Source organism: Phalacrocorax aristotelis, chromosome Z (genome assembly GCF_949628215.1).
Source record: "Phalacrocorax aristotelis chromosome Z, bGulAri2.1, whole genome shotgun sequence".
In the NCBI taxonomy this organism is placed as follows: domain Eukaryota; kingdom Metazoa; phylum Chordata; class Aves; order Suliformes; family Phalacrocoracidae; genus Phalacrocorax; species Phalacrocorax aristotelis.
In genome coordinates, this window is record NC_134311.1 from 16,651,356 (window position 1) to 16,679,266 (window position 27,911).

General features: G+C 39.9%; 1 protein-coding gene across 2 annotated transcripts in view; it reads left to right on the forward strand.

The window, feature by feature from the left end:
* Positions 1–7,732: 7,732 nt before the first annotated feature.
* The window catches only part of SRFBP1 (serum response factor binding protein 1), a 79,244-nt gene continuing 59,065 nt past the window's right edge, over positions 7,733–27,911 (forward strand). The window contains exon 1 of one of the 2 annotated variants that reach the window (XM_075079831.1): positions 7,733–7,971. In XM_075079831.1, the coding sequence (XP_074935932.1) occupies positions 7,819–7,971 (153 nt within the window). In that variant the 5' untranslated portion in view covers positions 7,733–7,818. Of the gene's footprint in view, positions 7,972–9,700; positions 9,723–27,911 lie in introns of those variants that run through there. The other variant, XM_075079832.1, reaches the window with a different exon arrangement.

Here is a 27,911-nt window from a genome sequence, read left to right on the forward strand (position 1 = left end):
TAAGACAACAAAACTGAAATATGATGTCAGTACCATAAATATCCTGGAAGCTCAAAAGTATGGAATATCTGTGTCTGTAGCACAAATATTATAGCAGTGATTCTGTTGTCATTACTTTCATACCAAAAACACTTATCTTCAAACTGAGTATTGAAACTAGTGTGTAGCCACTGATGTTACTTTAAAACATGCCTTTAACAGAGAAAAGATGTATCTGAAGTTAAAAATAATATATATTAAGTCTTCAGAATTCAGGAAATCATGTCCAGTTTTTACTGGTTCCACAGCAAACACTCAACAATTGCTCTGACATTGGAAAGACAGCATATTTTTCCCATCATTTTGTGGCTTTAAAACTCAGTAAGTTTACTCTTTGCCAAAGGATCACGTTACACAAACTCTGGGTATATCACATAATGTACCCTTTTGCAAGTGCTTTTAAATTAAGCTCTTTTTGCTAGTTCAACAATGTTGTAAATTAAGACGACATTAATTTTTCATCTGTATTTTTCAACTCCATTTATAAAATCCTCAAAACATGATTCTGTTAACACTGCTGCAGTTACAGATTCATCAGTCAAAATTTCCACTACAGACTCTCACTCTCAAAGTTACACCATAAAATTGTGTTTAGGTATTAATATTAGCTTCAGATTGCTTTCTAACACTAATTGTAAACTATTTCTAAGCCAGGACCACATACAAAATTTTTAAAGCATAAAGTCTTCCAGATTTTTTGTTCCCGTAACTTGTGTAAAACAAAATGCAGCCTATTTTATAAATCACATTTTGAAGAGAGATTACCCAAAATTTATCTTTAACCTTTTGCTCATTTTAATGAAAGAAATGATGCATTCATCTGTGAAAACTTTTACTACAAATGAGTATCCGTTGATTGAACTGATATGCATACAAGTAGGACTTACTGCTGTGAAGTTGCTACAATCCATCTGTTACATTATACATACCTTTAAATTGACCAGTAATGTACTTTCCTATTCAGAGCTGTACCAGATGGCAGGTGAAGGCATACAAGGACAATAAATGAAATACATATGATAATATAAAATACAGCATGCACCTAATACTGCAACTTTTACTCATGTTCTTAGCTACTCAAACTTCTTAGAACCTCCTTTAGTTCTGTAAGAGATTATGCTAAGTGCCAGCAGCTGTTTCTTTAAAGCCAGAGACCAGTGACAGAAAATGTGATTGTTCCAAGAACTACTCTGAATAACTAATTAGTTTAAGAAGAGTTATAGTGCATTGCAGACTTTTGCTTACATTTTTCTCATTTTCTTTCAAAAATAAAGTTACTTTTTTTCCCTAGTGTTAACTTACTTTATTTTGAGAACAGGACATGAGGAAACAATCCGTTTAAGAAGCTTAGGTTAAAATGCCCTTTGCACATTCTGGTAAAAACAACTGTTAATTAGTAGACTGAAAGAAATTCTGAGAGCTTACACCATTAGAAATTTGTTCATGTATGTCTGTTTTCTTTGTCAATATATCAAAACTACCATTAGGACCAAACCTGAAACAGGATTCTCATTAACCACCACCTAACAATATTGTGCAAGTACACAATTCCAAAGTAGTATGCTTCCAAACTCTGATTATGAAAAACTCTAACTATTTGAGATATCAAACTAAGGCGTCAGTTAAAAAGTAAGCAGGCTCCACCAGACAGCTTTAAATAACCTTATGGTCTATGGATTTTGATCAGTTCCTTTGATTTGACTCCTCTGAGGGAAGAATGCTGGTCAAATTCTGCTCAGCTCCACAGGCTTAACTCCTACATCAGTTTTAAAGGGGAAAGAAAACAGAGAGAGAGCTTAATTAGACAGATGCCAGTTGGAATGTACTCTGAGATTCCAATCCCCCAACTGCTTTTGTACATGAACCTGACAGAAGACGACCCTGACTCAAACATCTTTAATTCCATTCCACTTGAGTACTCCACTGGGAGAACTCAAGAAATACCTTACAATATAATTTCAGACTTAGGTATAAGTACACAGTAAATACCAACTACATCTTTTACATTTTTGAGCTTTTCTTCATAACTACAATGATACCCACGCCAAGATTCATCCTACCTAACTAACCTTTACTTGAGGCATCTAAGCTAAGTATCTAATCATGCTAGACTTCTATTATCCTCAGCAGCAAGACCTTAGATAAGCTTAGGTGCTCTCTGGAAGTATCCCTCTGTCTCCCTCAGAAAGGAACAGAAGGGACTACTTATGCTGATTTGACACCTGATTAAACATCCTGATTAAAACCCTAACATTAGGAGTGATGAACTTTGGCCTTCAGCCTTTTCTATACCAAAAATTTATGCTTACAAAATTTATATTCTAGAATATGATACTCTCTGAATTGCCAGAGTATAATTAAACTATGATTCTATGATTCTATATTTTCACATAAGTAACTAACATTATTCTATGGATGTTAAATTCTCTTCCATTTTAGCCAAGAAGTTTCTCATCTACTCGCCTAGTCACACCTATACATTTGCATTAATGATCCCATGCTGTTCCTGATCCTGCTTACTTTCAATTTATACTGCAATCTATCTTTCCTTGCCACCCATTCTCTGCAGCTTTTTTCTACACAATAGTCAGCAGACATCCCCACTAATCCCATCAGTCATTCCAGCTACTATCCCATAGAACCTTTCCACATCCATCTCCAAGCTCCATTGCCGACTTCCAAATTCCCTTCCAGGGACTCTCTATCAGGACTCATTCTATATAGCTTTCACCCTAGGTGCCATATACGCTCCCAATGCATTTTTTACTATGAATTCCAACAACCTCTCTCTAAGCAAGAGTCAGACCCACTTCTCTACTCTCATCTTTCCCAGCATGTCAGTTGTTTGTGTGCTGTGACAAAGACCCACTGTTAATCTTGATACTGTATGCTCACACAGGTTCTGCTCATGGGATCTCTTTAGAGTGCTTCCGCAGCTTAATTTTCAAGTGATCCTCCTGCAAGAGACTGGAGAGAGCTCAGTCTTTTCTGCCCCTGAATCCTACCTTTGAGTAATCTTTTCTGCTGTCATAAATTCAGCAGCCATCTCTGGACTGAAACATACAGATGTAGCTTTCTACTCCAAACTTGCCCCTAGTCAAACTCATGTTTCAGCCTGTCTTTCTGCTATCTTGTCAGAACTAATCATCAGCTCGGCTACTACCCTAATTTTACCCCCCAGCCACTTCTCCCACATGCTTCCTGAATCAACAATGACAGCAGCGCCATCCTTTCAACAGACATACACTGGGCATCAGAGTCCATATACTGGGCCTTGAATATTCAGATAACTTCATTGTCTAAGGCATAAAGATTTTGCCTCCAACATATGGTCTTTCCTATCTACTCACGGAGCTGACACTCCCATCCAGGTTTCTGCTACCACTCTTGCATTACATCTGTTGCCACATCGTAGTCCATGGCCTTGGCTAACACAATTCTGTGCCTTTCCACTGTATGCATAGATCATCTTCCTAGAAAGTATTTTTCACCTTACCACCCTTCTCTTTGCAGCCTTCCTTATGCATTAAACACAAGCTTCTTACCTTCACTTTTAAGATCTTAATATTCTTTCCCAAACAGTACTGGAGTCACCAGACAACTGTGTACAGTCGGTCACTGTGGTGACATGAGGGAGCAAGCAGTGTCAAACCTGAGGTCTGCCTCTCAGTGCTCCTCACTAGTGCAGGCAAGTAGCAGTGCCATAAAGATCCATTGACATGGCTTCCGGACAACTCAGAGCAAAACAAACTTGAGTCTGCTTCGAATATGAGCAGACAGTATTTGAAATGGAGAACAGCATTTTCGTCTCTGTTCACAATGTATTGTGTATTTACATGAAAAGGAGGGCAAAGACAATAAAATGGCATTAAACTAGGAAATGCAAAAAGGCAGTAATCCTTTGCAGAAAACCAACAATTAACATGCTGTCAACTACTTTTGCAAAAGTCAAACTACTTTTATACTTTGAAGAATCTCAATTTCTTAGTACTATTGGAAAAAGCGTATTTAATATATTTTGAAATAGGCCTTTTAATGTCTTAGAAATGTTATTACAAAGCTGGCACCTTTCTCTCAAGAAGCTTTGCTCGGTGCCTTTGTGATTACTGCCACTGTTCTGCAACACCTTTTAATAGCAATTTCAGTTGGATACCTTGACAGAATCCACCATCTGCAAAGCAGCTGCAAAAACTGCTCTACCAGACAAAGTTACTCCTCTGGGGGAGTGTTTCTAGGCTCTTCCATACGTAATATTTCAAACTTTTACAGAGTCTTATCCCATCCAACGTAGAATCCATTCAACGTTCCGCCACACTGTGGGCCCTTAAATTTAAAAAATATTTCTAAATTTAATGAATATTCTAATGTATATGAAAAACAGAGCCTGGAAAGATGATCTTGTGGTGAACTCCCACCTGGGACATTAAGTTTAAATGCGTAATGCACACTGTTTTCTTCCGCAACCCATCATAAATCGCTCAATAATTCCTATATCCTACACCTTCCTTTCATCAGAAGCAGTTTCAGTAGTTCACCTGGCTATTTCAGTTGCTTGTTGTGTGATGCTGAAACTTCCTCTTACTACGCATACATAGAAAGCTAAGTAAAAAACAGGATCTTAATGTCAGCTAGATCCTTTAAGTTTTATTATAATTTCAAAAAGAAAAAAAATCCAATAAAAGAAAGGGAGCAAGCTCAGAACAGATGCTTTCATATCAGTAAAAAGAAACTCCTCTGGGAAAAGTCAGAGCACAAACTGCTACACAGGAAGCTACAAGTTGCAGCACACCTGGTTTTGTGGTCCTCAATGTCTAGTTAATATTATTGGCACTTTCATTCCATGAAACTTCTTAAATTTGTTTCACAAAACATGAACAACTAATTGAAATAGCTAAAATTTACTTTTTGTAATTTTCAATACAAATCACTCAATGTATATTTCATTATGTCTGTATGAACATATGAGTGGAAGTATCTGCAATAATCACAAATTTCAGTAAGTACTTCAAAAATATGACTTAGATGCATGGCCTCTTGGGTCAAGGCCAGATGTAGCTGCAAGATGGTCTGCACAGCTGCTACCATATCACGTAAGCCTGAAGAGTGCCAAGATAAAGGGAAGGAAATAGGACCCAGTAGTCATACCCCCCTTTTTCCTTACATAGCTTACCACCCCGATTCCCCTGTATTGTTCTGCAACATATTATGTCCTACAAATACACGCTGCTCTGCCACGTGCATACACAGGCAGCTGTTCTCAAAGTAGACAAGATGGCCCAGAAAAATGCATTCACACACTGAGAAAACATGCCAAAATGTGAGTGAAAAACTGACATGAAAGGAAGAAGGGTCAGAACAAAGCATCAAAGTATGAAAGTGTTATATAGGGCAATGCCTCAAAGCATCCTGGCTGTGACAAGCTGACAAGAAAATCTTGACTTAGAATTAATTTAAGTCAAGAAATAGTATGACACACAGCCAATGAACCAGCTGTGAGGCACAGCAGTTCTAAACTGTGGAAGGCCACTGAGGTTTAAAAAGATGAAAGCAACAAAAATAGGTTTTTTCATCAGTGACTGCCTGAGTAACAAGAAAACAAAATTGTTGGATAAAGAAAGGCCAGAAGTATGTCACCAGGGTCTACGAGAAACTTCCAGACAAAGTTATTTCAGTGTCCAGAGGAAATGGAAAGGAAAACTGAAGTCATGACCCAGGAGGCTACACAGACAGGGAACGGCTCTAATGGATGTGAGGCCAGGCTGGCACTGGTTGGAGTCACAGAACCTCAGCTGGCTCCCCAGTCCCGCTTTTGTCTTTCTCTTTCTAAGGTGCACAATGGAATTTAAGACTGGCATATCTAGGAAATAGCTTTGCCTGAAAGATCAAGACAAAGGGAAGCACTTCTTTATTTTCCTCTGAATATCTTTCCTTACTGAGTTTCTAATTTTACACTCAGTGCATACAAATCCAATCTAGATATGCGATCATATTCTGTGATTTTTAAAAATATATTGACTGTGTGAGAGCATCACAACCAAGACTGCTTTATATGCAGACCTAATCAAATGCAGCTTCTTCTCATGCAGAACACAATAGCTGCTTGCCATCAGTGGTACTAAAAAGCAAAGAATACTCTACAGCAGTCAGCTGACCTTAGGTAGGCTTGATGTAACCGCCCAAGTCAGAATTTTTCCAAAACAGCAGCTGTGGTAAATACCCCTCACCTGCAGTTAGAGCCAAAGTGCTGTCCACAACTGTTTGTTTAATCTGAAATTCAGCTCCTGTCGGAACAAAATACCCGTATTACATTAAGAAGGGATGGGTTCAAAGTAGTTTCAGCTGGTTCTTTATTGATCCAAATGAAACCTAGACGGCTACTGAACAACCAGTACCACTGTCTGAGACATCCTAAATCGAACTTGAAAGTTTTACTTTGAAGGACTAGCCTGGCCTGATCCCTCTTCCATGTAAGACTTAATAAAAATTAAAACCAAAGGTGATTTAGCTGCAGATCACTTACAGGAGATGCCTGAGCACCAGTTAGAAATCAAACACTAAAATATAACAAGATCTATATAACAAGATCTAAATGCTAGATCCTGAAGACAAAACACATTACATAGCTGCCAACAGTTGTACTTGTTTAAACATTCAGACTTCAAAGCAGAAGAATTCCAGGCACAACAGTGCCATCCAGGGGCCAACTAATTGCTGTGAACGTCCAAAGAATTTCCTTAAACAGATTTTATTCGTATAAACAAAAAGGTTTTATATTTAAAACAATTTCCCCAAATATTTTCAAATACGTTCTTAATTCTTTTGAACACTGCAACCGACAACCATCAACATGAAACAATAACTGGTTCTTTCTGTAGATATGCTAAAACTTGCTTTCATTTAGCCACATTTTGTGAAAGTCCTGTTTCAGTAAAACAGAAAACTATTTGTAACGGTTTAAATCAACAGTTCCCTCTAGCACAATAAACTGGAAATAATGAGGAAAAGTTCTGGAGAAACTTTGCCGAAATTTTCAGTTGTGGAGATCTCACAAACTCCGAAACACATGCTCAGCCCCGCTTCACTACAGCTACTGAAAATGAATTGCTCTTATAAAATTTTATGGCGGTAAAGCTTCAGACAACTTAATTTCTGCACAATCCGGGCTCTGCCTACTGCACAAATGGAAAAAATCAATCTGAAAATTTTATAGCAGTTTGAACATGGGAGACTGGTTTTGTGTCATAGAGAACGCAGGGGCAGAGAGGAGGGGAAAGGATAAAGCTAAGACTAGAAGTATGGCACTGTTCACTATTTACTCATGAAACCTTTTCTGGGCTAGCTCCGTACCGGCAGCAACAAGGTGAGAAAAGCAAGAATCCCAGGCTATTTCGAAGATTATGAGCTACTCGGAGGGACAATGTCTCTTTAGCTCAATAACAGAGGTGTACGTCTTTCCAGACCTTTGACTCAGCCACCTGATGCAACGCGGCAGCATAAAACGCAAGGTTTAACCTCACGCGAGGCCGCCTCTTTCCAAAGCGCTGCCCCTGACACGACTCAGGCACAGCACCCCCGGATCCGCTCACGGCCCACGCCACAGGAACCCCCACAAACCCGCCTTTCCAGCCATTTCTAAAAGGTGAGGCGCGCACGCGCCGTCCCGGCGCCGTGCGCCTGGGGCGGAGCGGGAGGACCGAGGCCTTCGAGGGCTGGCCTAGAGAGGCTCCAACCATTGAGTCTCAGCCACAGAGTGAGCCTGCCGCTGCACAAGCGCGGCGCATGCGCGCAGTTTCGCTTCGCTCTGCCCGTGCAACGGCGTGGGTAGAGCGCGGAGGGGCGGCGAGGCCGGGCCGGGCCGGGCCAGGGGGTGGCGGCGGAGCTGCGCGGGCAGGGGCCAGTGCCATGGCGCCCGTGCTGAACCTCAACAACGAGGTGAGCCGCCGCCCCTCGCCCCCTCCGGGGGGGCGGCTGGGGAGGCGTGGGGCGGTGCGGCGGCGGCCCTGGGAGGGGAGCGGAGGGGAGGGAAGGAAGCGGCAGGGCTGGGCCCCGGCGTGTTAGCCTGCCAGCGGGCCCGGCCCGGCCTTTCGCAGGCCGACGCGGGTGCCTGGAGCGGGGGAAGGTGCCTGGGCGGCCCTGGCCGCGGCTGTCGCCATGCGGCCTGACGCACAGCCCGCGTCGCCCCTCGGTCAGCACTGCGCGCCGCGCTGCCTCTCAGCGAAAGGGCCACGTGGTGAACGTAAAGTCTGCCTTGCGAGGATAAACCACCTGTAGGGGTACTTTTGTCCACGGGTGTGCTTCAGTTGAAGACCCGGTCATTGAGTGTCGTGTCATCGTCGCATCACGTCATGTTTTACTCTGTGATCAGGCTGAAGTTCTGCAGGTGACTGTAGCGGACCTACCAAAGTCTCAGCTGCCTGTCTCCTGGATAGCAAAGATACGATGTTGCCCTGTTTTCTTTCAGGTGGAGAGGCTGAGAATGAGAAATTAATGGGGTAGAGCTAACCTTTTCCTCTTCTGTGAGAAGTTTGGTATTTCATATTTCCTTCAGAATTTTTTTCCTGCTCTGTAGTGTGAATTAAATCACTTATGCGTGTTTACTTGGGATGGGTTTTGGCTACACACTTGCCAACCATTGCGTGCAAAGTCTGACACAACTAAACCAGCCTCTTTAAACTGTTGCTGCAACACCTAAAGAGTAACTGACAGTTCTGCTGAGCATGTGTTGTATCAGCTTCTGCAGATGGCATTATGCACTTCCACAATTCCTATATAATTCACAGCATGGCTAAAGTTACTGTTTGCCATCAGCAGAACCAAAATGACATATTATACAGTCACTTAAAGTAAGTTTTATGTTCTAGGCACATAGTAGCTCTGAGAGGTTGATTTGCAAGTCAAGAATTCAGCAAGAGGTAGCCTGTTCGACAGAAAAAAAATGTAGTCTGGTATTACATTAAAATATAGATATTTACTCCATAATTTATTAGAAGCTTTTGGTCCTTCCTACTAGCAAATATAAGGTCAAGTGTGAGTAACTTCACATTGAAATATACCAGCTAATCACCAGCAAAAGAAGAGAGTATTTCATTCATGTTGAAGCAAGAAGTTTTTTGATTGATCAAGTTCAGGTGGTGATTCATAGTCTTTCACCAAAGAGCCTATAACAAGGAATGAAAAAAGAAGCATTATTTGACTGAGGAATGACCGAACAATTCTTCAGAATAAGATAGGCTACAATGAGCTTCTGTACAAAGGATTAAAAATTTCAGTAAGGACACTGAGGATGCCGTTCCTTCTTGTGGTTCGAACACCACCCTGTCCTTGAAGGAAACAGGAAGTGAGTTCTTAGATTTTCCGGAGGTGGGAACTTTCATGAGAGCTTGTACAAAAAGTAAGCACTCTAACAACAGGTCCATCCAAGATTTAAGGTAGTATAGAGACTGGAATCCTGGGTGCTATCTCATCAAGAGGGACAGAAGGTCAGGCTGGCTAAGAGTAGGGTGGAGACCTAGTGGGAACAGACTAAACAGTTTTTTCCATTTCTACACCTGTGCCTTTTCAGAAGCATCAGAGCTGTATTAATTACTAGACATAAAATCTGAAATAAGTATTTTCTTTACCAGTACCTGGATATCCTCTGTGTATTTATTACTGGGATGCCCTTGTAAGAACGCATTTTACTGGTGAGAAATATTTATCTTCCTCTAATAGAGGTGAAGTGGTGGAATTTGAACATGAATAAAGTAATGATTTTGGAAAGTCTAATGTTTTAAACAGACTGCTGGATTTTTCTTGTGTTCATCCAATTTCCTACAGGAAAGATTTATTGTAGTTACAAAGCAGCTCTATCTTTGGCATTCCACAGTCAACCAATGCTAGGGGTCTTAAAAATTTCATCCCCCGTTGGGCTGTATCAAACACGCATGATGGTAGTTGTTGCAGAAAGAACTTCGTGACCCTTATATAGCTGATAAATTTGTTTGTCTTAGATGTATTTGCAGTCATTTTGTGTAAGGCCTTGTAAATTCAGCTGTATTATATTTACATATTCCAGGTTTTAATTCTGGCGGAGGCAGACTTCTGCTATTAATTAATATCATAAATGATAATGGCCTGCTAAATGATGGAGTCTTAAGAAATTCTAGGAGGGTAGGATTCAAAATTTTTTTTTACCAGTTCATATTTTGTTTACAGGAGGAACAAACAGGCTAAGACTAGAGTTTCTCAGTAACCTAAATTGGCACCTTTCTATTTGTTAATTGACCTTTAATTTCAGTACTTACTGTTAAGTGTTTGATACTAGTAACTAACAAAACAAATAGCCGTCAATGTCCAAAACCTTTGTTCTGGAGAGTCTACAGCATTGCTGTAAACTGTATTGTCACAGGTAGAAGTTGCACAGCATCTGCTTTGTACAGATAAGATATATTTAGCTTATTTCTGAATGGGAAGGATGATTACGTGTCACATGAGTATGTAGCTTCAGTTCAGTGTAATTAAATGACAGTTGTTCTGGTATATCTGTCCTGGTGAAAACAAAAAAGGCCCTTCACACTCTTAATGGAAGGTTTTGTTAGTACAATATAAAAATTGAGCATTTGGTTCCTATATTTTAAAGGAGTGTATATGTGTTTTGAAATAAGAGGACATTTAATTGGGTGATGATTCAACTTCTTATGACCAAAGAAACTTGAAAGCTGAATATTATTATGAAAATCTAGTCCTCCAAGGAAGCAAGACAAATAAAGGGCTGTGATGTATGTCTCCTTTCTGACAGCTTTTGAATTCATTGGCTAATTTCAGAGAATTTGAAAAGCAGTGGAAACCTCAAAAGTTATTGGCTTTTTTTTTTGTAATTATAATTTAGTTAAAGAATAGTGGCTCCATGAAGCAATATGCTCCCAACTGTTCTGATCTAACAGAATGAAAATGTACTGTTTAGGTGACTGTGTGAATGGTATCTGAAGTTACTGTACAGTGGTAAGGATCCTGGGTGAAAATAAGAGGGGACTGCAGTAGTTGTGATATGGTCAAATAAGATAGAAAAATATAGGAAATCAGTCATAATTATTCAGATATTCACAGAATAATTAGTTTAGACATTCTATTAATCATTTATTTTTTCATGTGAAGTTGTTTGTATCAGTGTAACAGCTTCAGAAACTCATATTATTTCCATATTAATAAATCAGTATTGTGCCAAAAGTGTATAAATGTTCTTTTTCTCTGTGTATATACCTAGATAATACAAGAAAAAAGCAAGATCTTGGTAGAACCCTCAGTTAGCAAGGTCCAGTAATTTTAAGTAGCCATCGTCTTGCTGCTGGCAAATAACATTGTATAATTTCAGTGTGACTGCATGACTGAAAAATTAAGATTGAAAAGAGTTAAAAACAACAAATGTGATTAATTCAGACATCCCACTCCTGTATGGGATTATTTCATTTTGATTTCTGTGGCCAAGGAAGAGTTGTGGGCTGGATGAAATAAAGACTGCAGAAAGTTAGAACAAAGTGAAACAGGGAATACTAGAGTTTTTGAGAAAGAAGAGGAAAATGCAGTATTTCTTCCCATATTCTACTCATCTTCTTTATAAAAGGGAAAACATACCTTGTAGAATGAAAAAGTCCACTTTTGCACTTATTATGTATCAACTGCATATTATCATACTTTTGCAGGGTTTGTCTGTATTAAGCCTAATTGTATTCTCACTCACATTTATATGCTGCAGGCTGAAGTAATCTTTTCAAAAACTATTGCTGTCTTTTATATGTTTCCTATTTTTAAAAGCTTTCTAAGAATTTTCGGGTGTCTTGTCACAGAATAGCTTCCAAAGTTAAGCTTTTCTGGAAACATTTGCTAGATGGCAGCACATAATCATCAACTGCCATGGACAAGGGCAAGTTTAAAGGAAGACAGTTCATGTTTAATGTGGAAAATGATCGTTGTTGATCAGCAATATCCCATAGTATGAAACTGAAGCTTTTGAATGGGAACCAACCCAGGTTTGTGTCTTTTTCAGAACCTGGGCTTCTTAAATTATGTTGTTCTGTTTTTACAGTCATACTCTGCTACGAATATCGTCTGATTACAACAAATACAGTTATCTCTCTGCCCCTTGTTTTTTTTTAAATGAAATTCTGCTTACAACTACCTCAAGAAATTAAGCTGCAGAAAGTCCATGAAGCCAGTGGAAATTACGTCTGTATGAATTGTTTTAAATATAAGTGTTTTGGTGTGTATCTACATAAGTGCGGTAATGGCTGAAGTTGAATGTTAGCAAGGCATCATGTTATGTGAAGCAAATTTAAATATTCTCCAGTTTGAGGGCTGTTTTTGTTTGGGCGTGGGAACTTTGGTATCAGGTGATTTTTTTCTCTTAGATTTGTATTTAATAATAAATTGCATGCATCCAAAATAATTTCTCTCTATAAAATTGTTAAAGACCTCTCACTCAACTAGAAAAGGTTGAGCTTTATTTACAAAGCTTTGTTTTTTAGATAATAAGAGCTGATGTTTACATGATGCTTGTCATCGACAATTGAAGTGTTCTTTTTTATTTTTTTCTGAAAGGTAGAGTCAAGGTAAAAGTATATCTTCAGAGTAATATGTCTGCACACACATTTTTTCAGTCGACTAAACAAAGTGCAGGTTTAAAAAATGTTACATAGGGAGCTTAGTAATGAAGCTCAAGGAGGTGGATTCCATTCAGTAGCGTTTTGGGTCCCAGCACTTTGTCTTGTGATACCCAACGTGGCAATGCTCAGGCTTTTTTACTCTTTAGATTTAGGTCTGACATCCTGACCACTGAGTCATCTGGACTGCAATTCAGATGAATGACTTATTCAGAAAGCAATCTGGACATGTGGCTAAGGATTTAGACTGGTGTACAGCAAAGTCAAAGATGGATAGCATGGCTGATCATGAAAAAAAGTCAGACAAAAAGCCATAGGAAATAACCTTAACTTGTGAAAAAAGACTCACATACAGTCTCTGAGATCCTGAAACCGCAATCTGAGCTATATCTGTAATTCTGTGAAACTTGCATCTTTTGTTACAGTGCAACCAGAAGTAAACATATATTTGGAGATGCTTATATGAAGCCTGGGTTGGCCTGGTGTAGCATGAACAGGTGTCGTGTTTGTCATTAGGTGGCCAGATACAGCTGAAATAACAAATGTAAATGGAAAAACAGTTACTGAAATTGTGTTTATACAAGCCTTCACTCACAAATTGCTGAAAGGCCAAGTATGTGCTTTTCAAAGTAAATCATTTTTGGTGAGCAAAGTGTGTGTATAGCAGTGAAAAAAACATGGTCTGACGGGGATATCAGGTGAAATTATTAAAGAATGGGGAGGGGGAAATTTGAGAGGGTCATGCATTCCTTCTGTCACTGAATTGACTTATATAGCCAGGAACTGCATCATGATTTTTGTAATGTGCATTAAATGTGAAAAACCTGACTACTTACCCATGCTAGTCCTTAGTGCATTATTTATTTCTTAGTGATACAGTAGGTCTAGCGTGCTTGTATAAATGTTGATTTTAAATTGATATGAAGTTAACTTAAAGCGCTTTTGTTACTGAATGATCACCATTTCTGCAGAGAAACATTCCCCAGAAAGTGGTTTTAAGACTTCTCCATGGTATTTATTTGCAGTTACTTAAGAACTTCCTTGTTTTCAACCTTCTTCAGCATTGATTGCTACACTGCTCAGATGTGATATGCCTCTCGGTTTTCATTGACTTAGGATGACAATCTAGACACACAATTCAAGATTTTTATTTTATTAATGGCTTTCCCCCCTGCACACACAGACATATTTTAGAATATAAAAACTGGGATAGTTTTGACATTGAAAGGCGTTTCATATAAGGCTTTTTGTGAAGAATTGCTTTGCCGTTCAGTGTGTGGTGTCTCAGACACATGTGGTGTGCCCCTGAAGGAGTGGGATTCTCTGATCGTGGTTTCACAGGCTCACTGCTTCTGAAGCTGGGGCTTCTCACCCTCCTTGTTCCTCATCCATTCCAGCCACAGCGCTCTGCCTCCCTCTTATGTGAGCAGAATAAATTTTCTGCTAGGATAGTTTTCCGCTACTGATTTGCAGTAGCAGGGGCTTACAGGGTGTGAGAGCAGCAGGAACATGGGACCAGGTGTGAATGGGAGGGGTGTGGAGGAGCGGTGGAGATGGTCTGTTCCCCTTCCACCACAGCAAGCTGTTCAGTTAGCTTCTGTGGCAGGTAGAGCTGTGCTGTCCTTCATCTCACTTAAGTATTTATCTCTAGGCAGTGGCATTTCTGTGAAATAAGCATAAGATTTAGGGAGGGTGTTCAACCAGCAAAACCTGAAATGGTTATATGATGTCTGGCAGGTGTTTATGTTACAGCAATTAACTAGTGGTCAAGGCTATAAGGGCAGGAGAACTAGAGGGTTCAGAGAAAGCCAAAGGAGCCCTTATATTTGTCTAATCTTGATAATGTTACGTAGTGAGTTCATTGGAAAGTAGTTACAAATCAGTGTGAAAGGGAAATCTTATCACTTCACTGTTACAATTAAATAAGTTTACATTTATTTTTTGAAAACGTGACCAAGGGTATATCAAGGGGAAAAAAACCCTGGTCTCTTACGTGTTGCAAAGAACCCTTAAAACAAGTTGCAGTCCAGTAATAAGTAAAGCAAAATGTGATTTTCGGGAGTTGTATTTCCCACAGTAATCAGAGAAATGAACACTTAGGCCTTCTTTCTTTTTTTTTTTTAATTGCTTTGCATTATGATAAAGAAGCTGATATAAGCATTCAAATTTTTTAGTGTATTCTGTCGAATGGCTAGTGTTATCTAAGGTGTGTTGTGACATTAAGTGCATTCCTGGACCTCCTTTACAAGTGATAAAAAAGAATCCTAAATGGAAATGTTAAAAATAACAGTGACTGAGTGCTGTAGGCATTACAGTGTTTAAAGAAGTCTGAAATGCTGGGCAGCCAGCCCAGTGTGGTGATCCAGGCTTTTCTTTGAAATAAAGTAGCTACCCCCAAAGATCTTTTTCATGTGCTATCCCCTGGGCTATGTGGGAATCTAAGAGTTCTTTAAGGGCAACTTAATATTCCTGTGTGCTGACTTTATAGCTGCCTAAAGGGGAGGTGAGGTATCTGACCAGTTATCCAGTATTGGACAGAGCTGTGAGATGTCTTCACTGCTCATAATTCAAATATCAAACCTTCTTTCAAGGCATGCCTCTGTCTCATGGGGAAAACACCGCATTTTTTTGTTTAACGGCTTAGTTGTTAGAAAACTTTCCAGTAGTTGAGAAACCTGGTGTATAGGTTCCCTCAGTCTGAGATGAGTTGAATCCTGTGATCTCAATGACCAGCAGAGTGCACTAATCACAAATACTAACAAATACTAATGCTGGGCTACTGTCCGGCAAAGAAGGGAGATTTTACGGGATGAGGGGAACCTGGTCATGTATTTCACCAGTGGGAGCATTTCCATAGGAAGAGTCCTTGACAGTGCTCCAAAGGTGGCTTATCCAACAATTAACGTAAAATACATGAGCTCCTTCAGAGGAAATACTGGAAATCAGAATTCTTTTCCCCTGAGGAAATTATTCTTGCTTGTCTACAGATGAGCTCCCTTTTGCTTATGAGCCTTGCTTGTTCCAGCACCTATCCAGCATGCTGACCAAGCCACTCTCTTGAAGTAGAAGCATTTCTCCTAGACTCCCTGACATTGAAGAAGGTCTGTAATTTTAGGCTTTTCCGTTCTGGTAAGTGCCCCAACATCTAGACTGTCCCTCAGATGGTGCACACCAGTTCTAGTACTTTTCTGAGCTATCTGCCAGTGAGGTTAAGCTATATCAGAGAGAATGTCTCCTGTGCAATATAAGTCAGCTTTAGATTCATCTGTGGCAACTTCACAATTGTTCTTAAGATAAAGTGGTTAGCACTTCAATACTTTTGAAAAAATGCAGGTGTCTAGGATGCCCTGTGTTCAAAACTGAAGCTGTGGCTGAACTCTGGCACTGCCAAGATCTGTATATCCCTGGCTTGCACTTTGTCTTAAGTACTTCCTTGAAACTGGTCATAGTCTCTTGTATGTCACTGAAATCGGTCTAAAGTCTTGGAAAGGCATATAAAAAAGTTATGAGAACTAAGAAAAAAATTCTACACAGTTCAAAACCAAATAGCTAATCTATTCCATGGGTTTATTTCTCAGTACACTGACAAGTCACTACTTTTTTTCTGTAAATTGCAAGTTTGTGCAAAGTTAGAAAGCAAACAGGACTTTCTCTTTAAACTCTGAAATACTTGGCAGCAGTCATTTTAGCTCTATGGAAATGCATGTAAAAATTCCTGCATTACTTGTGTTACTAATAAATAATTCTAAGCACAACAGTTTCTTGAAGGCGGAGAAAATTGTGCTAGATTGGGCTTGAATTCGGCTTAAAACAGTTCAAGTGTTAAATTACTGACATTCTTTTACAGACCATGTAAATGTCCTAAGGAAAAGGTCTTTTGAAAGCTTATGAAATTTCCAAACTTATACTCTGTGAGATAGAATTCTGAGGAATTGTGGCTTTTTTTTTTTCCCTAGGAACTGTTCCAGCAGCTGTTTCTAAAGTTTCTAGAGTTGCCACATCATCAGTTATACTAATATTAACAGCAAATTCTGATCTTCTATTCACACAGATTTTCTTTCAGCACACTACTGAAATAATTAAACATGGCAAAGTGCACATTTTTTTGCTTCTGGCAGTAACTGTACAGAGCCGTTATCAAACTACTGTACTTCAGGACAGAAATGAAAACTTCTCTTAGCTCAAGTGGTTTACATAAAGTGTGTGTGGTAGGCCACGTAGACTAGTAAGATGCTCTCATAAAACAAAACATCTGTGGTTCCTTAGTGTGGTAGTATACAATAATGAAAAAAACATGCAAACATGGTCATGGGAAACTTTGTAACTTTTATTTTAAAATACTGTCAGATATTTGCAGTACACAGTATAGTCTTTTATCAGATGTAATTTATGGGTATATATGCATGCATAAAATACCATTTTTAAAAACGGTTCTATTACAGTAAACGTGCTTAATTGTTTACTGCTGTCATTGCAGACATCTTTCTGCAACCTTTGCATTGCTGGGCCTGAAGTTTGCTGCCAAATGAAGGAAGCAGGGCTGAAACGGGTGTAGAAGGGAAGGGGTGGTGCTGGATTTTTTCCTAATAAAATCTGGGGGCTTGGGAGAGGATTCCTAGAAGGAGAGTGGTAATGAATTGTGAATTTATTGCCAACTGCTGACCAGTACGGCAATGGTAAAATTCCTTTCGGGTTGTCTTATGCTGTGGAGGTCAGTAGTGAAGAGCAATTTAGGGAAAGGTTTTTCTAGTTAGGGTTTTCAGCACAAAAGTGGCCAACTACTAAATTCAGTGACTTTTTTGATTGTAATTTAAATCATAAGAGAAGAGGATTTAAAATTCTTGTACTGATTTTATATGAAAAAAATACTGTTGCATTATTTCCATTGCAAAGATGGATCACAATGACACATGTTTATTCATATGGCATTTAATACTGAGTGAAGTGTGTGTATATGTATTCAAAACTAACTGCTTAGTATGTAAATCAGTTTTTTAGAACACAAATATTCTGTTCATTTTTATTCAGGGGTGTTTTCTGTTCTGTAGTCACCTTAGTCATGCTTTCCTGTTCTGTAATTTTTGTGTTGAGTAAACAGGTCAAAATTGGGTCCAGCAGAGTATGTGTGTAATGGCTCTTAGCTTCCGTTTACATCACCAGTAAGCTTGATACTGAGATATCCATAAAACCAAAATTAAGCTAGGGGCTCTAATTCACAAATTTAAGTCTGAGTGTGTTATCTAGTGATCTGGTTGGATTCATTCAGTTGTGTTGGAAGCTGGTTTATTGCATGTAGATTTTAAATTCTTTTTATCTGTGGTCAAGCAAACACTGGATATAACATGGGTCTCAGCAGTTGAACTGGACAACTATCAATTTAAGGTATTATTGTACAGCAGCTAGGTAGGGTGAGAAGTTGGATTGCAAGGTCTTTAAAATTGATACAATGCAAAAGAGTTAAATCTCAGAAATTCACTACCCTGACTATGAGCAGAAATGCGTAACATTCCAATAGGAGCAGGAGCTCAGAGTGAGGAGTATAATGGGAGGGAGTTTGTGTTTCCCATTTTTAATGTGACAAATATTGGAATTAGGGCTTGTCTTTCTCTTAAAAGATACTGTGTGTTAAGGTAAGCTGCAAATGTAAGCAGTGAATCTGGAATAGCTCTTTGTTTGGAAGCTATTTTAGAAAAAGTGCCGTCTTATGATTTGGCTTACTCAGTTTCCAAATAACTGCAACAATGAAAATAAGCCAGTTTCAAATAAAAATCTCCAAACATGCTTTAAAATGGCTCTAAAACTATGTTTATTCCTTCATTATTTCTATTCTCTTTTTTCTTCTGCAGTTCAGGAGTTCTTAGCTCATTTCCCTAGATTCTGACCTTGATAATTTCAATAGAGAATGACAACTAGCCAGCAAAATAAAACTGACCAATAGAAAAAAAAAAAAACCCAAACCAGACTTATTCCTCAGGGTATAACTCTTAGTACTTTTTAAACTAAAAGTATTGAAATAACATTCATTTTGTCTTGAAAGAAAGTATTCACAAGAAAGCCCACCCCTTGTAAAGAAGATAAATGATTTAAAGCTAATTGTGGAGCAGGACAAACAGAAATGAAATTTTTATATAGCAATACATGCGGTGTATCACTGGCATAGAGTTACCAGTAACTGCTGATTATGGATATCTGAATCTCTAAGGGGTTAAGGGATCATTTTCCATTAGATTCCTAGACATTATGATGAATCAGGTAGATGGTATCTCAAAATTTTTACTGTGATAACAGCCTCTCTTCATTATTTTCGGAATCAGCTGTACCCAGCCAGCAGAAGTGCTCACCAAGCCACTTTCCATCCTTTATCAGCAGTCCTGGCTATGCGGGCAGGTCCCAGTTGACTGGAGGTTAGCAAATGTGATGCCCATCTACAGGAAGGGGTGGAAGCAGGATCTCGGGAACTACAGGCCAGTCAGTCTGACCTCAGTCCCAGGGAAGGTTATGGAACAGATCACCCTGAGGGCCATCACGTGGCACGTACAGGACAAGCAGGTGATCAGGCCCAGCCAGCATGGCTTCCTGCAGGTCCTGCTTGACTACACTCACCACCTTCTATGACAAGGTGACCTGCCTAGTGGATGAGGGAAAGGCTGTGGATGTTGTCTACCTGGACTTTAGTAAAGCCTTTGACACTTTCCCACAGCATTCTGCTGGAAAATTGGCTGCTCATGGCTTGGATGGGTGTACTCTTCACTGGGTAAAAAACTGGCTGGATGGCCAAGCCCAGAGAGTTGTGGTGAATGGAGTTAAATCCAGCTGGCAGCTGGTCACAAGGGGTGTTCCCTAGAGCTCAGTGTTGGGGCCAGTTCTGTTTGACGTCTTTATCAATTATCTGGATGAGGGGATTGAGTGCACCCTCAGTAAGTCTGCAGATGATGCCGACCTGGATGGGAGTGTTGATCTGCTCAAGGACAGAAAGGCCCTACAGAGGGACCTGGACAGGCTGGATTGATGGGCCGATGTCAGTTTTATCAGGTTGTCTCAGTTTAACCCCAGTCAGCAACCAAGCCCCACACAGCTGCTTGCTCAATCCCCCTCCAGTGGGATGGGGAGAGAATCAGAAGAGTAAAAGTGAAAAAAATCATGGGTTGAGATAAAGAGCATTTAATAGGTAAAGCAAAAGCCATGCACAGAACCAAGGCAAAACAAGGAATTCATTCACTGCTTCCCATCAGCAGGCAGGTGTCCAGCCACCTCCAGGAAAGCAGGGCTCCATCATGCGTAACAGTTACTTGGGAAGACAAATGCAATCACTCCAAACGTTCCCTCACTTCCTCCTTCTTCCCCCAGCTTTATATGCTGAGCATGACGTCATATGGTACGGGATATCCCTTTTGTAAAATGTGTTCATCTGATTCGTGTCAATATGGAACAATGCTAGAATCACACGGTGAAGTGTGACCCTCTAGCATTTGACCGTTCTGTTTGTGCTTGTGTAACCGAGGGCCGTTCAATTGTCTTAATGGTTGGAATGTTGATGGGCGATTTAAGTTAATTGTTAAGAAAGAATTTTAGTTAGGAGTAGAAACTAACACCTGCTTAGGCCAGTCAAGAGGGCGTTAGCAATGAATGCTGCATTGACAAGAAGCCTCCTAAAAAGATACAATTCAGTAGAACTTCAAGGACTAACAGTGGAAACACCCTGCTACAAAGGAGAGTGACACCAATGAGTGTAAACTTAAGCGTGTTTTTACTAATTGTTATATAAACCCTGTAATTTTGTATGACGGGATGCACGTTAGGCGGAAGGATCCCCCGTGCATCCAGCGCTGCTTGCTTGTCTCTATTCAATAAATTGTAAACTTTGATTGAAATTCCGTTGAAGGCTAAATTAATTATAACACTTTGGTCAGTTGGGGTCAGCTGTCCCAGCTGTGTCCCCTCCCAACTTCTTGCGCACCTGGCAGAGCATGGGAAGCTGCAAAAGTCCTTGGCTAGTCCTTGGCTACTTAGCAACCACTAAAATTTCTCCACATTATCAATGCTGCTTCCATCACAAATCCTAAACAGAGCCCCATACTAGCTACTGTGAAGATAATCTGCTCTGTCCCAGCCAAAACCAGGACAGAGGTTCAACAAGGCCTAGTGCCGGGTCCTGCACTTGGGTCACAGTAACCCCATGCAATGCTACAGGCTTAGGGAAGAGTGGCTGGAAAGCTGCCCAGCAGGAAAGGATGTGGGAGTGTTGGTCAACAGCCAGCTGAACATGAGCCAGCAGTGTGCCCAGGTGGCCAAGAAAGCCAACAGTATCCTGGCTTGTATCAGAAATAGCGTGGCCAGCAGGAGCAGGGAAGCGATCATCCCTCTGTACTTGGCACTGGTGAGGCTGCAGCTTGAATACTGTGTTCAGTTTTGCGCCCCTCATGACAAGACAGACATTGAGGAGCACATCCAAAGAAGGGCAACAAAGCTGGTGAAGGGTCTGGAACACAAGTCCTATGAGGAGCAGCTGCGACATCTGGGGTTGTTTAGCCTGGAGAAGAGGAGGCTGAGGGGGAGACCTTATTGTTCTCTACAACTACCTGAAAGGAGGTTGTAGTGAGGTGGGTGTTGGTCTCTTCTCCCAAGTAGCAGGTGATAGAACCTCAAGTTGCACCAGGGGAGGTTTAGATAGGACATTAGGAAAAACTTCTTCACCAGAAGGGTTCTCAAGCACTGGAACAGGGTGCCCAGGGAAGTGGTTGAGTCACCATTCCTGGAGGTGTTTAAAAGACATGTAGACGTTGCACTTAGGGACATGGTTTAGTGGAGGACTTGGTAGCATTAGGTTAATGGTTAGACTCTTAAAGTCTTTTCCAACCTAAATGATTCTGTTTCTTCTTTGCTGTTTTATGGAGCACAGTAGAAAAAGTCCGAGGTCACATACAGATATGCTAGTGTAGGAGGGGTTGAGTGAGTAGAGGTGGGTTGCATGAGAAGCTGGTAAGAACTGTTTTGAATAGCAACTGGTTCAAAGGAATGAATAAGGATTTCATCCAGAGGCAAAAATCACTGGGGGACTGCTGCAAAGGAAATGAGTAGCATAGGAGCAGGAAGCATAACTTAGTTGCACGATAAAATAAGAATTCCAGATGATATAAAGCAAAAGGACAGTTAAGGTGATGGCTTGCTCATTCAGAAGTAATGAGAATGGTGGAAGGGAGAGATAGCTGGTAATTCTTTAAACAGTCAAAAATGGCAGGAGGGCAAAGAGGTGTGTGGGACAAGAGGAAATAGGATGAGGAGAGCTGAAAAGGAGGCAAAACCTGTGTTTGGTGTGTAAAAGCTGATTGCTGAAGAAGTAAGTAGCAAGGTTCAGAAGAACGGAATCCCCCAACAGAACCAGCACTTTTTGTGGGAGAGCTCTAAATGGCTGGACAATAAGCGTACCATACCTAAAATAGATGATTGTGCGGGAACCTTAGGGCGCTGCCCTAAGTTGTTAGTAACTAATACTGGGATCGTTACACAACCTTTTGTAGATCTGGTGTCTTGGCAACTGCCTGATGGAGAACTAATTGCTTGAAGGTATAGTTTTTAAACAAAAGAATAGTGTCTGTGGACATTGGCAGGGATATTTTAAGCTCTTTATTCCTTCTACTTTTCATACTTGTCCTTTTCACCAGTTTCTATTTTATATCATGAAGAAACTTCCAGGAAGAATGCAGGTTATTAGATTTTTCTACTTGTTTTTCAAACACTGACTTTCCCATGTGTTTGTATTTATGAAAAATTCTTGTCATGAAACTGATTTTTTTTAAAACTGTTCTCAGGGAATAAAGAGCACTAACTTGTGTAGGAAGGTAATTCGCCATTCCCACAAGAAAGAATTCTTCCTGTCCTTCTAAAAAGACCAAAAAGTAAGTTATATGGTAGTGCTGTTAAAATAACTCACTTTTTAAGATTTCTCTTTTTTTGGCCTAATCTGTGTGAGAGAGAGTTCCCACAAAAAAGATAAGTCATAGAGACATGATAGTAGAAATCACCTTAATGGAAGAGCATTTTTTTGTGGGAAGTAGTATCCTGTTTTAGTCTGGCAGGCCAATAATATCGAAGCATGGCTTAGGCCAACAGAAGCTCACCTCACATTCTGGTGATTACTAAAATCACCAGAATCTTTGTCTTTGACACAGGCTGAATATTCATCCTGTTTGAGTAAGTCAGAAAAATGTGTGATGCAAATCTGGATTTCCCTTTTATCAGTGGTTATCGGAGTGGCAAAAGTCATGCCCTCAGGGACCACAGTTACAGGAATACCCTAGGTCTGACAGGGGTTGTACTCATTGAATGTGTTGTGATATGTATATTTCATATGCATGTTAGGTGGCCTTGTGCTAAGGGAAGCATGAAAAGTAGAAGTCTGAAATCTGCTTTTGTTAGCAATTTTAAATAAGAAGACAGTTTCTGTAAGCAGGTATACAAAGGTACCAAATCTTTTGAAAGTATAAAACCAGATACACACCTTTTCTGTTCTTTCCCTGTTTTTTGTTCTCTTTTGGTTTTTTTTAAATAGAGGTTTTCTTCCTTTGAAAACACAAATGTTAAATCCTTATTACATGTTTATAACCACAGCTTTTTTTCCCTAGGCATAGAAAAAAGTGTTGGGTTTTTTTTTCCCCTCCCTCCCGTCCCAAACTTCACTCGCTGTAACTTTCATTTGATTATTTTTTTTGGACTAGGCAGAATTCCTTGCTTTCCTTATACTCCCTCATTCCATGATGTACCTCTCTACTTATCTCCTGTGTGATGGTTTTTGTTTTGATATTGTGATGTTAGTTCAATAGATTTTTTTTGTTCTCTATCTAAACTTCAAAACTATCATATTTGACCATCAGACAAGAAAGTAGATACTCTTGGGAGTTAAAGATCAGAGATGGCAGAAAATGTTATCATTAGTTAAAAAATACTTGCGTGACAAATTCTTTCAGCTTTTGAGGAGGGCGTTGAACAGGGAGAGATGCTTATTCCTCCAAAATGCATCAGTACTGCTGCTACTTGCTCATATGATGAAAATTAAGCTTTAACTGTTGCAAGATTTAACTGGATATGTGGTTTGCTTCTATCCAAAAGTTAATTAAACTTAATATTGAGTTTCACTTTAGCAGCAGGAGTTGATAGGTGAGACCTTCCCATTTTTTGATGCGAATTTTCACATACCTAAAGAAGCTTTCTGCCTTTTGGTTTCCCAGTAGTTAAACCTCTCCTTACATATATAGACAGGGACAAACTTTACTGAGGCAGAGTTTGAAGAAAAGTAGTTTAGATTTTAAAACAAAAAGTTTCTTTTTCTTATCATAGTAAGACCAGTTACTTTTATTTTCAGTTTTCACAAAAACAGGTTATACATACTTTATAGACAATCTAAAAAATGTGATATTCAGTTCACTTTTTATCCTTCAGATTAATGGAGAACTTGAGAAATTATTTAATAGGTATTTCTCCAACTTGATGTCTCCTCAGCTGATGCTGAGTTTTGGTCAGTTTGTTTAATGAACTTGAAAGCATATTTTGTTTACAATTCCTTTATGCCTGCATAATAACAGCTATATAGTGACATTGACATAGAAATTTTGAAGTGAATTAAATCTTAGTACAAAATGAGTGGTTGTGTTGAACGACAGGTGCACAAATAATGCATTTTCTGGTAATATTAAGAGATGAATATTTGGCAAATATTGTGCTGCTCTAATGTTGCACAGGCTTCCCATTCTTTCCTTGGCTTCTTAGCATGTGATACTAGTGTAAGCTGAAGGTAATTGAAGTAACTATAAAAATATCTCTTCTTACATGAAGTATCTTGCACGGAAGAACCTCTCCTCCTTCTATCCAGTTCAGCAAGCTGTCAGTGTTCTAATTTCCCTTGAAGCGTCAATTACCAGATTAAAAAAATCAGTCCAAAGACTGTGGTAAGAATAAAACATATTGTATATTCAAGTTGCAGAACCACTGATGGCAGCATCTTACAGCTTTGAGTCCAGTATTCCTTAAAACTTCATACCAGTATACTCAGTTATTCTGTTCCTACAGTTTTTCAGTGTATTATTCTTGGAGGCTCTCTTTAAATGCTAATTGGTAACTGTAGTTATGGCCCGTGTTTCCCACCTGTTTGGCTGATCAGGAGATGTGACTGGTGTTCTGTGACTGGTGTTCTGTGACTGGTTCAGAGCCAGACATACTGGCAAATGAGTGTGCATTTACTAATTGGCAGCCAAAATGGAAAAGATTTGAATTCTGCTTGTGTGTTTCTTCCATTCTAGGCATGCTAACTTCAGTCCTTATCTCCTACTTGGCTACCAATTTTCACAAAATGTGTAGGAGCTCTGGCCTGTGCTGATCTGTCAAACTTGGTTTCTGTTTAGTAAGACCAAAAGTTACTGGGGAGGAATACTGACAGGCAAACAATGTGCTGACAAACTTAATTTCCTCAGAAACCAGGTTAACAACTTTAATTCCAGAATACACACAGTTTTCGTGTTCCACTCTTTAAGGATAGCTGAAAAAAGTTGTAATGTATTGGCTGTCAGGACTCTTGAGGTTTTTCTTTGGTGACTTAGGAGGCCAATACCATAATCTCTTTGCAAAAGTGATCATTAATTAAACTCAATTGGAAATGCTGAGCAGCAAACAAATTTTGAAAGAAAGTTGAGAAAGTGGGACTTTTAAGATGACATGGATGCAGTATGTTTTAAATGTAGGATAGGATATGTTTTCCTTCATTTTTTGAGCATGTAAATAATTTATCATAACATCAGTGTTACATAAAAGTAGTTATACAAATTGATGTAATGTTCAAAGAACTTCAAGTCTAAATAAACTATTAAAAAGCAAAATTATACACAGAAGAATCAGCTTGGCTGGCAGTCTTCAGAATTTCCATCTCTAAGCTTTGAGTCAGCTCAGGTCCTGATTATCTACTTGCTTTTTAAAGCCCATCATAAGCTGTGCCGCCTTTCTGGATGCAAATAACTGCTTTCATCGGATGTTGTCCAAAGCACTTCCAAAACAAACAAATTCATGAATAACACGAGATCAGTTTTACCAGTGCAAAAAGAAGGGGCAGCATGCATTCTTGGAGAGCTAATTGGCATATGACTGCCACTGTCCCTATTTCCCCATTCCTATCCTACCCGCAGTTAGTACCCTGGTGCAGAGGACTGACCTTCTTACAGCTGGAGCTGAGCAGCTTTGTTGTGGTTTGAAAATAAATCTTGACGTTTTACTTAATGGCAAAGCACACTTGCCTACTGAGTGAGGCAGTATGACAGTTGACCTGCTGACTGTTTGGCCATAGGATATTGGAAGCCTGTTGGTGAGGCATGGATGATCCACAAATGATGAAGTCATGTAGTTCTTTGACAGTGATCTGTAGCATGCAGAGAACAACTGGTTGGCCAGAAGAATTGTATGAGGATGCTTGAAATGCACATTTAATGAAATGCAATTTACTAGCCTTTTATTTTGAACCTCATGAGGTTCAAGAAGGCCAAGTGCAAAGTCCTGCACCTGGGCTGGGGCAAATCCCAGTATCAATACAGGCTGGGGGATGAAGGGATTGAGAGCAGCCCTGCAGAGGAGGACTTGGGGGTACTGGTGGATGAAAAACTGGACTTGAGCTTGCCATATACACTCACAGCCCAGAAAGCAACCATATCCTGGCTGGGCTGCATCAAAAGCAGCGTGGCCAGCAGGTCGAGGGAGGTGATTCTGCCCCTCCACTCTGGTCTGGTGAGACCCCACCTGGGGTGCTGCATCTAGCTCTAGAGCCCTCAGCACAGGAAGGACATGGAGCTGTTGGAGCGGGTCCGGAGGAGGGCCACAAAAATGATCTGAGGGCTGGAGCACCTCTCCTGTGAGGACAGGCTGAGACAGTTGGGGTTGTTCAGCCTGGAGAAGGCTCTGGGGGGACCTTATTGCAGCCTTTCGGTACTTGAAGGGGCTGATGGGGACAGACTCAGTAGGGTCTGTGGTGATAGGACAAGTGGTGATGGTTTTAAATTAAAGGTAGATTCAAGCCATATATAAGGAAGAAATGTTTTAAAACAAGGGTTGTGAGACACTGGCACAGGTTGCCCAGAGAGGTGGTATGTGCCCCATCCCTGGAAATGGTCAAGATCAGGCTGAACAGGGCTGTGAGCAACCTGATCTAGTTGAACATGTCCTTGTTCATTGCAGGGGGTTAGACTAGATAACTTCTAAAGGTCCCCTCCAACCCAAACTGTTCTATGATTCTATGCATATTTGACAGTCAAGTGCTACGTGGAAGGAAACGTAAATGAGGGAATGCAGAGAAGAATATAAGGGAAACAGCACTGTGCTTACAGTTTGCCAGTTTATTCACTTACCGTTCATATCTTGTAAGCATTTCTACAGTGTGCTTTTTCAAGTGACTGATACCCCATGACAGACAACCAAACTGAGGTAGAAAAAGGGAAAATTATCTGATGAACTGGTTTGTCCTTTCAGCTGAGCTGCCAACTGGTTGTTCTGCTGCTGATTTTCTTACAAGATAGAGTGATATCTATTCAAATGCTTTAGTTTTACATTCTTTTGCAAAGAAGTTGGTGCTTACTCATCTGGCTCACATAGCAAGGAGTCTTGCATCTCTTACTTCTGTCAGACAAATGCATCCTTTGATATTTTGGGGCTTTGACTGAATTTAACTTTCATTTAAAGCACTTGCTGATATGGTACCGGGCAGTCAGAAGAGAGAGCTCTATCTCCTCGCTAGTGGTTAGGCTAATACTGTGGTTTGTGAATTGTGGTAAGTGAAAGGATGGCAAGTGCTCAACAGCATTACTCAGGCTCATTTCTAGGTAAGAGGAGGTTAATCTTTAAAAACTATGGATTAACCTGAGTCATGGTATATTTTTAAAATATCCTCAGAATAGGGGTGTAAGTTTTGTAAACCTCTTTTGACTGTCTCCTTTTTTAACAACTGTGAAGTTTCTACAGAAAGGTGCCTATCTTACTTGAAGTGGAAGAAGGGGAAGTAGCAACATGATATTGCATCTTTAAAGAAAAAAAAAGGAAGAACAATCCCAAGCCAAAGCAATCATACCACCCCCTCAAATTACTGGAACCACTGTTATTGCATATCTGACTTTGTTATGTGGAAGGTGTCATACCCAGTTTTGCCACAGTTTTCTTTTCATGATAGCAGTTCAACTCAACAGGTTTGGATAAAGTTTGCTTAAGATTTGT